This window comes from Olea europaea, chromosome 8 (assembly GCF_002742605.1).
Source record: "Olea europaea var. sylvestris chromosome 8, O_europaea_v1, whole genome shotgun sequence".
Lineage (NCBI taxonomy): Eukaryota > Viridiplantae > Streptophyta > Magnoliopsida > Lamiales > Oleaceae > Olea > Olea europaea.
Window position 1 is genome coordinate 17,236,193 of NC_036244.1, and position 11,521 is coordinate 17,247,713.

At 32.3% G+C, this 11,521-nt stretch overlaps 2 protein-coding genes across 2 annotated transcripts; one reads left to right on the forward strand and one right to left on the reverse strand.

The window, feature by feature from the left end:
- Positions 1-356: 356 nt before the first annotated feature.
- LOC111398377 lies at positions 357-1,505 on the forward strand. The gene has a single exon (XM_023025290.1). The coding sequence runs from the start codon at positions 357-359 to the stop codon at positions 1,503-1,505; it is 1,149 nt and encodes a 382-aa protein (XP_022881058.1).
- A 1,058-nt stretch (positions 1,506-2,563) lies between these two features.
- On the reverse strand, positions 2,564-5,740 carry LOC111399020 (histone chaperone ASF1B-like). The gene is made up of 3 exons (XM_023026217.1): positions 5,419-5,740; positions 3,162-3,277; positions 2,564-3,084 (listed from the first exon to the last, which is right to left on the reverse strand). Exons 1-3 carry the CDS (start codon positions 5,525-5,527, stop codon positions 2,698-2,700), a joined length of 612 nt encoding a protein of 203 aa, XP_022881985.1. The 5' UTR covers positions 5,528-5,740; the 3' UTR covers positions 2,564-2,697.
- Between the last annotated feature and the right edge of the window lie 5,781 nt (positions 5,741-11,521).

The window sequence follows — 11,521 nt, forward strand, 5'->3', positions numbered from 1 at the left end:
ATTTGTGGAACTTATAAGGTATGTGATCAAAATTAATCGTTAGTTTTGATTTAAATTAAAATAGATTTTAAATGGTACAAAACAGGGACCACCAGAACCAGATATGTTGATATAATAAAATTGAATTAAAAATATAAAATGACAAAACATATCAAATGTCTTATGTACGATTTTGCAAGTACCTTATTAGTGAAATCCTCCCACCATTTCAATCCTTCTCTTACCAGGAAACGGATACATTGCCCTTAGTCTAAAATCTCCAACCCTGTTCTTCACCTTGCATTTAAAATCTTCTGTTTTTCACACACAACGATTTAGCAGAATATTCTTGCGTTGAAGGAAGCGAATTTTGAGTAATGGGTTACATTGAAAGTTTTTATTGGAAGGGGTATTTTCGCAGTGAAGAGGATGCCCGGAAAAACGATATTTTCGACTTGATCAATGCTTCGATCACTCTCGCCTCCATCGAGGACGCAAAAGAGTTTCGCTCGAGAAGAATGCAGATTATTGAGTCCCTTTTCGATGCTGATTCACAAGCCCCAGCAAAACCCAAGAAGAGATCAAACAAGATCGCAAGAACCACCCCAAGTCAGAATCAAGAGAGGATCGTCATCCATGGTTGCAAAGATCATGCATGTAAGGAAGAATCTACAGTCGATGCTGATTCACAAGCCCCAGCAAAACCCAAGAAGAGATCAAACAAGATTGCAAGAACCACCCCAAGTAAGAATCAAGAGAGGATCGTCATCCATGGTTGCAAAGATCATGCATGTAAGGAAGAATCTACAGATGAGTGTTTCGAGGAATCTGCTAATCATCTTGAAAGGGAACTTGATGAACATGCTCAACCGATTGGATTCTACAGCGTTAATGAGCCAGACAAGATATCAGCGGAGGAAAGTTTCGAGGAATTTGCTAATCAACTTGAAAAGGAACTTGATGAAGATGCTCAACCTACGGAGGAATGTTTGGAGGAATTTGCCAATCAACTTGAAAAGGAACTTGATGAACATGCTCAACCGGTTGGATTCTACAACGTTAATGAGCCAGACAAGAAATCTGAGGAGGAAAGTTCAGATGAATTTGCTAATCAACTTGAAAAGGAACTTGATGAAGATGCTCAACCGATTGGATTGCACAACGTTAATGTGCCAGCCAAGAAACCAAACAAGAAAAGGAAGGCTGAGGTTTCTAAAATATGCAGATCAGGAACAAAGTTTGAGGCAGACAAGAAAAGGAAGGCTGAGGTTTCTAAAATATGCAGATCAGGAGCAAAGTTTGAGGCAGACAAGAAAAGGAGAGTTGTGGAAAACACGGAAAAAAGAGGCGTCCAATCATATGAATTCAAACTGGATGCCTCGAAAAGAAGATTTGAGGAAAACAATCACCAAATTGAGAAAGCCAAGAGAAGGGTGCAGGTTCCATCGTCAAGGTTGGGTCGCGATGGCAAGCCGAAGCAAGGATTCGGGAGACGTGTGAAGAAGATACAGAAGGCCATGTGTTAGAAACAATAATAGGTATCGTCTACGGTTTTCTGATGTAGATTGAATGGATAGAGATAGTGCTGGTATTCTTTTTAAAATGTAAAAACCAAAAGTTGTATAACTCAATGAGAAAATTTTGTTTCGATTTACAATTAAATAGCTAGTGCTGTCTATTTGCTTGTCTGTTTGTTCTTGAATCTTGCTAGTCAAGGTAATAATGTATTCTTACTCGTTAATATTGATGATATTTCTTTTTCTTTTCTTTTTTTTTTTTCTTTTTTTTCCCTGATATTTGTTCACCAATCCAAGTGTGTATTGAGGTGCGTAGGGGTGGAGCTGAAGGTCAATCCCAATGCACACTAAATAAAGCGCACATACAGTGAAACCAACCAATGACGAATCCATTTATATATGTTGCCATATAACATTGTAGCACGGGATGTCCTTGTTTGAGCTCCATTTTTTCGTCAAAATACATTTTTCAACAGTGATTTGACACAATTTCAATCACACATTCTTCAATAAAATAATATTATACGCAAATTAAAAACTTTTTCTCATTTTTTAACCACACATTTCTTATCAATACATTATTCAAAAATTCATTTTCTCGTCTAAAATGGAGCTCAAACAAGTACTAAGCCCCGTTTGAGCCCATTATAATGAGAATGGTCCAATTTTTTTTGCTTCCACTGTAGGCCCGCATTGATTGATGGTGTAGGTAAGTCGGAGCAAATAATTGTCTTCACTTGACTTTTGAATTACTAATGACAAATTCATAATTTGATATTCCCATCTTACCCTCAAGTATAGTGATGGAAAATAATTTGCAACTATAAGTGCACTGGTATTTTTCGGAACAAAATTATGAAAGTAAGGGTGTAATAGTCCTTCAATTTTAAATGGCATCTATCAAAAATCTCTAATCTGACAAATGTACTGTGCCACCGGAATTTTTTAATGCCCAAGTTATTGTTTAAAAATGTGAATTCTCATTTTAAAGAGATTCAAACAGGTGCTATTCGCATATCAGTAATGTTCCAAAACTGAGATTAGAAGATAATTTCTATCAATCAGTGTATTGGAAAGGGTGTATTCTAAAAAATTAAGAAAATGGAAAAATAATACAATTCATACATTAAGATGAATTAATCAGTTTGTAGCCAAGATATCATAGCCTAATAAATCAATACATCAATTCCTAGCAATGTTTCTAGACTCCAGGTAGAGTAAGATGCAGAGTTTCTGGGGATTGAGCATCAGACTGAGGGTTGGAGGAAACAGGTTCCTTCCCGTTCATACCGAATTCTGTAACCTGCTGAGGTGATGAAGGGGGTTGTTCCACGTTTTCATTGTTCTCGGGATAAAAATTTATTGGAAATTTCGTTACTCTAGGCTTCTCGGCCAAAATATTTCTTTGGACCTTATCAATCAAAACCTTCTGAGGAGGTTCTTCTCTTAGCTGCTCGTCGTCATAATCGTTGTTGACATAGTATCCCACTCGAAGGAATTCTTGTCCCTGATACGAGGAGGTCAGAAGTAGGACAGTGACTCCAATAATGTCTTCTTCACGGATCTTTAAGGGGTCTGGGGGATCAGCCTGGGAAATTTTGAGAAATATTCATGAACAGTTCAAACTAAAACTAAGGGCTTAGCAGTGAAATGCATAAAGATTACCTGAAAAACGAAACGGTAGTTGCCAACATTAACAGGACCAACAAGCACACTTTCTAGAACTTGGTCGGAAGTTTCATCCTCGGCCGATCCCACATAAACCAGCTTCCATTCCAAATCTGTAATGAACTTGAAAACATTACATGGCTGAAGAAAAGACCTTCCTCTCTAAAAGTTAGATAGTTAATCATGGAAATTAATAGAGAGAGCCCGGACAATCATTCAGAGACAACCATGTAACCAATCAAATTGGAAAGGACACAATGAATACAGACCCATTTTTCACTTCAATTCTGCTCCAGAGTCAAATTAAATAGATTGCATGGATCATGATTAGAGTGAGGGTGGTGAAGAAGAGAAGCGTGTATACCCATTGACACAGGAACGATCCTTATGGCTAACTATATTATTGCAACATAGGTAATTCTGGAATTAGCATGAGTCATGACGCCAAATTTTTGTGACTGAAAACTATTGTCAAATCTGTCAAAATACGTAAGAGTGCTATGAACAATGCATTTGACAATGCATACTTGAAATCTAAAATTAGTTTTGTTCAGTAAATTCAATTATGTTATATCATTGTGACCACTAATTAATTTTAATCATAGTTATATGGTGGTAAGATACTATAATTCATAGCTATACCCTATCTGTTTCTTTTGAAATTTTATAAAATGTTAAAACTTTTACTATTAAGCTCAAACTTTTTACACTTTATTCTGGTGGGTAAATCACGTCAAGTTATCTGGATATACATGTTGAATGTTCTCCGGTGGCCAGCTCATCCATTATTATTTATATAATTAGTTTGGAAACAAGAGACATTAATATTATAGTTTTAGAGGATTGGAGATTATGAGAGTTAATCCACTTACAGTGACAGACATTAAAACTTTATATTATTGAATTATGTTAACTTTATATCACTGAATTCTGTCTTTGAGATAAATTTTGTTTGCAGCAATTCGTGTGCCTTGACCCATGTGCTTCAGTAGAGTTTTAACACATGATTAATAGAATTCTCAATGGAGTTCATGTGTTTGTAATACCATTAATGAGTTCACGGTATCAGCATTAAGGAGGCTGTTGCATGGCATCCACTAATCTACAACTGGCATACTTCAGGATTCTTGAAGGTTTCTTATTTGTTTTTTGAAAAAAGCTTCCATGGTATTCGAAAGTTCCAAGTCTTGATTGACTACTGGAGGAACTTAGCATACAATTTCAGTTTGAATAGTTTCATCCTTACCACACATCCTGATCATATTCTCTTTTTTGCAGTTACATTTTCACTTCTAACCAGCTTCCACACTACGAACTTCAATCTTATAATATGTCATCTCTTAAATTAACCAGGCTTAAGGAGAGGAAGAATCCATATTGCTATGGACATAAGGTTGGCAAATTAACTAACCATATGTAGTCATGACTAAAAGTTTTTGAATTATCTCCAGATTGAATGGACTAAAGAATAACTTCTGGAATATATTCTGCTAAAATCTGAAAAGAGAATTACAGAATATAAGTGCTTCCCCCACCCCTCGTCAAAAAAAGTAGAATCTGAGAGATGCAAGAGGAAGAAAATCTTCTTTTACTTCAGACTTTAATCATTCAATTATTGTTCAGTGCACTTTATTTCACATTCAATGTAAAATTTAGGAAGACATTCAATTCACATAAAATGTGGTTACTATTTGAACTTGAAGATACCCCCTCCCATCATTAGAAACATAACACTTGAATTGAGAATTCTTTTCAATTATCCTGTTTTGCAGCTTACTTAATGTTAATCAATCATGTAGAAAACATTGCTGGTGAGAGTGACAAAGGCCTTTAAATGCCTCTACTGTTAGACATCTAAAGACTAATTATTAATTAAGCTTCTTATCTTTATTTCAAACCCATTTTACATTCTGAATTGATCTTTTTTAGATTAACTTTTATATTAAGTAATTCCAACCATATCAAACCACCAAATCAATAATCTGACCCACCATAAATTCTTTTCATAAAAGTAACAATGAGACTAGCACCTTAGTACTATATAACTTGAACTCATAGCCAAAATTTTGAGCATTTCAATTAATCAAGCTCCACGAAGAACAAACTATACAAGAAAAACTTTCGATGCACGGATTTTTATTCCGGGAAGGGAGCGTGTCTTGAGTTGTAAGATTCATTTGTAAGCAATCACATAATTATACTTGCAAAAGCTTAAAATTAAGATCCAAAAGCCAAAAAGGAATCGCGTCATTACCGTCTTTTAGGGGAGTCAGGCATTCATAAGAGATTTCGAATTGGAAAGGGTTAAGAAACGGCGCCGGGTTGTCCAAAACGGTGACGTCTTTTATGTTGACTGCACTCATCGTCCGAATCCCTTGAATCTACTCTGAAAATTGCGAATTCAAGCTCTTTTGAATAGTTGTTAGAAAACCCTAGAAATGAAATTGAAACAGAAGAGGCAAAAAAATGAAAGCAAGAAATTAGTTAATTGGATTCACGCAGAAATTCTGCGTACATATAGATATAAATTGTATTCAAATTGAAGGAGCTACAAAAGCTTGAACTTGGAATTTGGCGGGAGATTATTAAGATGAGAATGGAAAACCCGCCAAAATGAGAAGTGTGGAGTTAATTGTCTCAATGGTTACTAAACTTATGAATATGTTTTCAATTACTCATTAAAATTTAAAATATCGAGTTTTGTTCATTGTATTTATCAAAATATTGGACGTAACTCGCTTCCTTGACACCTATTCCAATTCTTTAATGGAATTAGATACGTGACTAACGGAATATAGATGTGGCGTCGCGTCAATTTTTTAACAAATTGTTACGTTTTCGATTGTTCACTAAATTTTGAAAAATATCTTCAATTACCCTTAAGTGACATCTGTCAAAAACTGAACTGATGAATGTTCATACTGGAAGCTTAAGTCATACCTCATGAGCCAAAGAAATGCTGTGGAAGTTGAGAGGGATGAGTATCTCCCACATTGGCCTTGCCATAGGATAGTCTTAACCTTTGTTTGAGCCCTATTCTTTTGAAAAAATATATTTTTCAACAGTATTTTGATATCATTTCAATCACACATTCTTCAATAAAATAATATTACACATAAATTTAAATTTTTTTCTTATTTTTTAACCACACACTTCCCATCAATACATTATTCCAAAATTCATTCTTCCCAAAAAAATGGAGCTCAAACAAGGGCTTAGTATGTGTAGGCAGTTTTTTGCTCGCTAAACTTTAAAAAAAATGTCTTCAATTACTCGCTAACTTTTAAAAAATATCTTTAATTGCTAACTAAATTTTAAAGTAATTGAATTTTGGCCACTAAATTTATAAAAATGATATCAAAATATTGTTCGTTCAGACAATTGCACGGGTCACATAAAAGTAATAAAGTGGACAAACGAATTTGAATTGTCAATACCACGAGAAATTATTACTCAATTACGCAATAATTAAATTTAATTTTAATATATTTTATAAAATTTAAACTATTTTTATCATTTGAAAAATTCAAATTTATTGTATGTGTCGTTGTTAAAATTAAATTAATATTTTAATTTTTCAATGAAACAAACAATAAATTTAATTGAATGTGTCATCCCCAATATCAACCCTTTCATTAGATTGCAATAGAAGGACAAATAGGCAGTTGACCAGAAAAATTGACTTTTATCAAATATAAAAAGGGCAAATTGATAACTTCACAATTTGAACATAAAATAATTTAAGATTTTAAATTAATATATAAAAAGAAGTAAAGAACATAGAACTATTCATCTCCCTCCCACCCCACCAACCACGCCGAAGCCCATAGTACCTTCCACTGCCACCATCGCTCGTTCTTGTCGCCCTCGAGTACCCAATTTCTCTTATGAATAAAGAAATTAGAAATCAATGGCAATTATTTCACAGCCACCACAAATTTTTTTATTTTTTTTTCACTTTTTCTTGTTGAGAATTATGCTTTTCCATCTCTATATTGTTGTTATCTTCAAATCTAACGAGTTTTGCAGCAAGCATGGTACTATCTAGACAAAACTAGACCCACAAATCAACCATATGATCAAGGGGACGCACACATTTTACATTAAGGGGTCGCAATCAAATTTTTAAAAAAAGCGACGAAAATTTTTTCATTACTTTATATGTGGTATAACCCGTTATACTATTTTTTCATCTTGATTATTTTTACATCTCAAAAATTTTATATAAAAAAAAATTCAATCATTTTTAGGATTTTTTTTATTATTGTTACTTTTTCCTCTCAATCAATTAATTTTTTTTAAAAAATAATCTAGTAAACTTCCTAATAAAATTTTTGTCGTCATTTGAAAAAAATAATAATAATTGATGGAGAGGAAAATGTAACAACAATAAAAAAAATCCTAAAAACTATTGAATTTTTTATATATATAAATTTTTTTTTCAGACATAAAAATAATCAAAATAAAAAAGTAATATAACAATTTATAACCCCTATGAAGTAATAAAAATTTTATTAAGAATTTTTACGCCAAAAAAGAAAAATTTGATGTTATACCACATATAAAACTTCCTAATAAAATGATATAAGTTATATTGAGAAATTTGTCGTGCAAAAATAATAAACATTAATAAAATTAATTGATATTTTTTTCAAAAAAGACGAGTTATACATCTCTTTTTATCATACACGTTTGACGTACATTTAACTATTTTCGATATTCATTTAGATCATTCGATATATTTATGATATAATTATCAAAGTGAACTTTGAGAGGATATAGAAGATTTACGGATATGGCCAGCGTTTAATTGTCAAAAAAATTTTAAAGTTAGTGTTCACGAAATAATTCTTTCGATTTAAAACTACCGCAAGTATACGGTTCGTAACAAGTAATAAAGTGAATTTTTAAAAGTTCGAATATCGTCCCTCAGAGATTGAGTAGTTCAATTCTATTTAATCTAGCCTTAACCGAATCTAATTGAGTGAAAATGTGATCTAAGTGCAAAAAGCCCCAATTTCAATTAAAAACCCTAATTTCAATTGAAAACCCTAATTTCGAAATTTCTCTAATTAAACGACTTAAACACTCAAGCAAATGAAATTAAGCAAGTTTAAAAGCTAATTTATTAAAATGAATCAAATTAAAGTTACTAGGATCACGAATCCCCAATTGAAGTTATAAAAACCCTAATTTCATAAAATTAATGATTCGATGAAAATTTGTCAATTCAATGTTCCTAATTCTATCCAATATACTCTCTCGATATATATTAGACCTATTCTTGCACACCACCAGCCTATATTTCTATGGATGATGCAAACATACAAGAATGCATGTAGTTTTGTGAACAATTTAAGAATTACATAAAGCATAGGGGTATATCTCTATTCCCTATCGGACCCTATGTTAATTTACACCTTATCGAACCTATTTCACTTCTCTCGAATGTAAGAAACAAGTCATCAATACTCACACAATCATTGACCACTATTTACGGAAGAAAATCAATGCATGTAAATCAATCAAATTATTCAACGAATCTTTATATCAAGTTCATGAAATATAAAATTAAAATAATAAACAACGGTTCATCGATCACCTAGTAATTAAAACCCTAGCCTAGAAGATTCATAATTACAGAAAACAAAACGAATTTAATGAATAGAAAGAAGAACACCCGTATGAAAGTACTTCAAATCTGAAATCTTGAATAAAACCTTGAAAATCCTCTTGAATCCTTGTGAAATCCGCTTCAAGTTCGTGTTCCTTGCCTCCAAAAGTTGTATTCTTCTTCTCCATGGACGTTCTACCCTATTTCTGATGAATTTTGTCTTTTATATCATGTCCCCACGGAGCCCCGAAAGAGTTTCAATTAAAAACGGGATTTCAGAATTTTTTAGCGAACTTAAAGCCATGCGGCCGCATGGTTCAATTTTTCAGCTCATTTGGATCCCTGCTATACCCTGTGCGGCTGCAAGGAATTATAACCATGCGGCCGCATGGTTATAAAATTTTTCCTCCGGACAGCTTTCAGTATTTTGGTCATAACTTTCTCTCCCAATCTCCTATTGAAGTGATTCAAAGTGCATTGGGAAGAAAACTCAAAGATATACACTTTTGATAGAAATAGGCTTCCTCAAATTCTAATTTTTACTATGCCAAAAATGGATCTCAAGTAAAGACTCAAAATCACGAGCATAAGTTTTTCGCCTGAAATTTGATACTTGATAATATTTCGACCATATTTCACCTCTTGACTCCTTTCCTCATCCGATTGAACTTTAACACTCTTGAATCTTCATTCCATCTCCCGTCTCATCTATGGATTATTTGCAACTTGGTCCTCAAACTATCGCTTTGTTCCGTTTTGGTCATTCTTCGGCTCTTTTCTTCTGAATTTCATCTTTTCCATAGAAACATCTACATAGCATGAATTAAACAAGATTAAGTCATAATTCAACTACTTTGTCCATGTTTAAATCATGTTTGTGGGCTAAATAAGTGTGTAAAAACACACTTATCAGTTAGTTTGTTATTAAATTTTTCGAAATATTAGTTTGGAACTACCTTTTTTGACGAGTCGTAACATTTGCTACATCGAAATGATATTAAGATTGTAATATTTCAATTTCGTTTGATATTCCATAGTGAGCTCAAAAAAAAGGAATCCCCCTTGGGTCCGCCCCTACATATGACCAACACTTGCCTCAAAATGAATCAAGCATTTGAACAAATTCAAAATATGAGTATTAAGTTGTAATGCTCCGATCTGAATAGATCGAAATATCATTTGAATAATTGTACTTTATTCGTAAACATAGTAATTAACTGTACTTTTAGCAGAAAGCATAAAAACTAAATTTAAGAATTATTTTTTTTCTTCTAAACAATATATTTTTCTCCATGCATATTACCAATTTTATTACATGGACAATGGCATACATGTGTTTACAAATTAAATAAAAGGTCTTAAATAAAAATTTCAAGTATGCACATCTTTAAAAAAATAAATAAAATTAAGTTGTTTTATTTTTCTATTTAGCATGACAAGTGCCTAAATAAATTCATTATATAGTTATCAATAACGAAATTTTAAGGGAGGGTAAGAAACTTCTTATAATAAGACATATCTAAAAATTGACTTCTTTTGACAACATATAATCACTAAAATATTTTTTAAAATCCTGCAGCGACTCGGTTTGAAAGATAAATTAGCGGTTCACTTAAACTAACATACAATATTCTACAGACATCAAATTTACGAAATTTCAAGTTTATTCAGTAGTTAATCCATTAGGCTATCAAACCCGTCCAATTCTATTCAAAAATTTCAAGTAATTAGTGAGTTACGAATTTTTTAAACCTATGACAGAAACTGTGATTTTAAAAACTACAACACTATATCTTTCGACAACGCGTAAGGCACTAAAATATTTTTCAAAATTCCGCAACGACTCAGTTTGAAAAATAAATTGGCGCAATTCACTTAAAATAACTCACAATATTCTACTGACATCGAATTCACGAAATTTCAAGTTTATTCAGTAGCTAACCTATTAGGTTATCAAACCCCTCTGGTTTTGTCCAAATATTTCTAGTAATAATTGAGTTGCGAAATTTTGAAGTTGAGGACAAAAGCTGAAATTTTAAAAACTGCAGCATTGAATCTTATCGCTCACATTTTTACGATAAATGGTAACTTATACGTTAATTTCTATAAAACATAACAACTTCTAAACATAACTAATTTATAAACATCTTCTTAGAATAGTGTCACAAATGATGTTCATAGAAATCTATTTACTTAAAGAAAAAGACGTAAAGGTTTCATAATCGAATGAAAATATTAAGTCACCGACTTTTCCACAGCACATTGCATCTTCATTTATCATTATCCACGCCCAAGAAAATCAAATCAACCTGTAAGGAGGGAATTAACACATGAGTTTGAAACATAATAAATATCATTGGTGCATTTTGTTATCAAATTAGAAAATTCAAACTATAATTCATACTGTCACACGTAGATGTATTTTCGACAAAATTCAATTTCTATAAAATTATCATAATATGTGGAGCAGGAGAATGACAATTCAATCAATAGTAGTGCCAAAGTATCATACGCGGTGATATTTATTTATTCATATTTTTAACGAAAATCATAATTTGAAAATGAAATAACCACTTGCATCTCTATTTACCTTGATTTTTCTTGAAGTATAAAGAAACAAAATGTGTAAAAGTCTTTCTCCTTCACACTTTTACTATTCCCTTAAGCTTAACATAAAAGGTATTTTTGAGAGAAAATAAGAGTAAATTCGAATTTGAGAAGAAGTGTAATGAAAAAGTGACTT

Excerpts from the sequence above, each read along its gene's own strand:
- LOC111398377 (XM_023025290.1), top strand. The coding sequence starts at position 357 with ATGGGTTACATTGAAAGTTTTTATTGGAAGGGGTATTTTCGCAGTGAA.
- LOC111399020 (XM_023026217.1), bottom strand. The coding sequence starts at position 5,527 with ATGAGTGCAGTCAACATAAAAGACGTCACCGTTTTGGACAACCCGGCG. Across the intron at positions 3,278-5,418 it reads CCTGACTCCCCTAAAAGACG|ATTTGGAATGGAAGCTGGTT; the intron begins GTAATGACGCGA and ends AGTTCATTACAG. Across the intron at positions 3,085-3,161 it reads ACTACCGTTTCGTTTTTCAG|GCTGATCCCCCAGACCCCTT; the intron begins GTAATCTTTATG and ends AAAATTTCCCAG.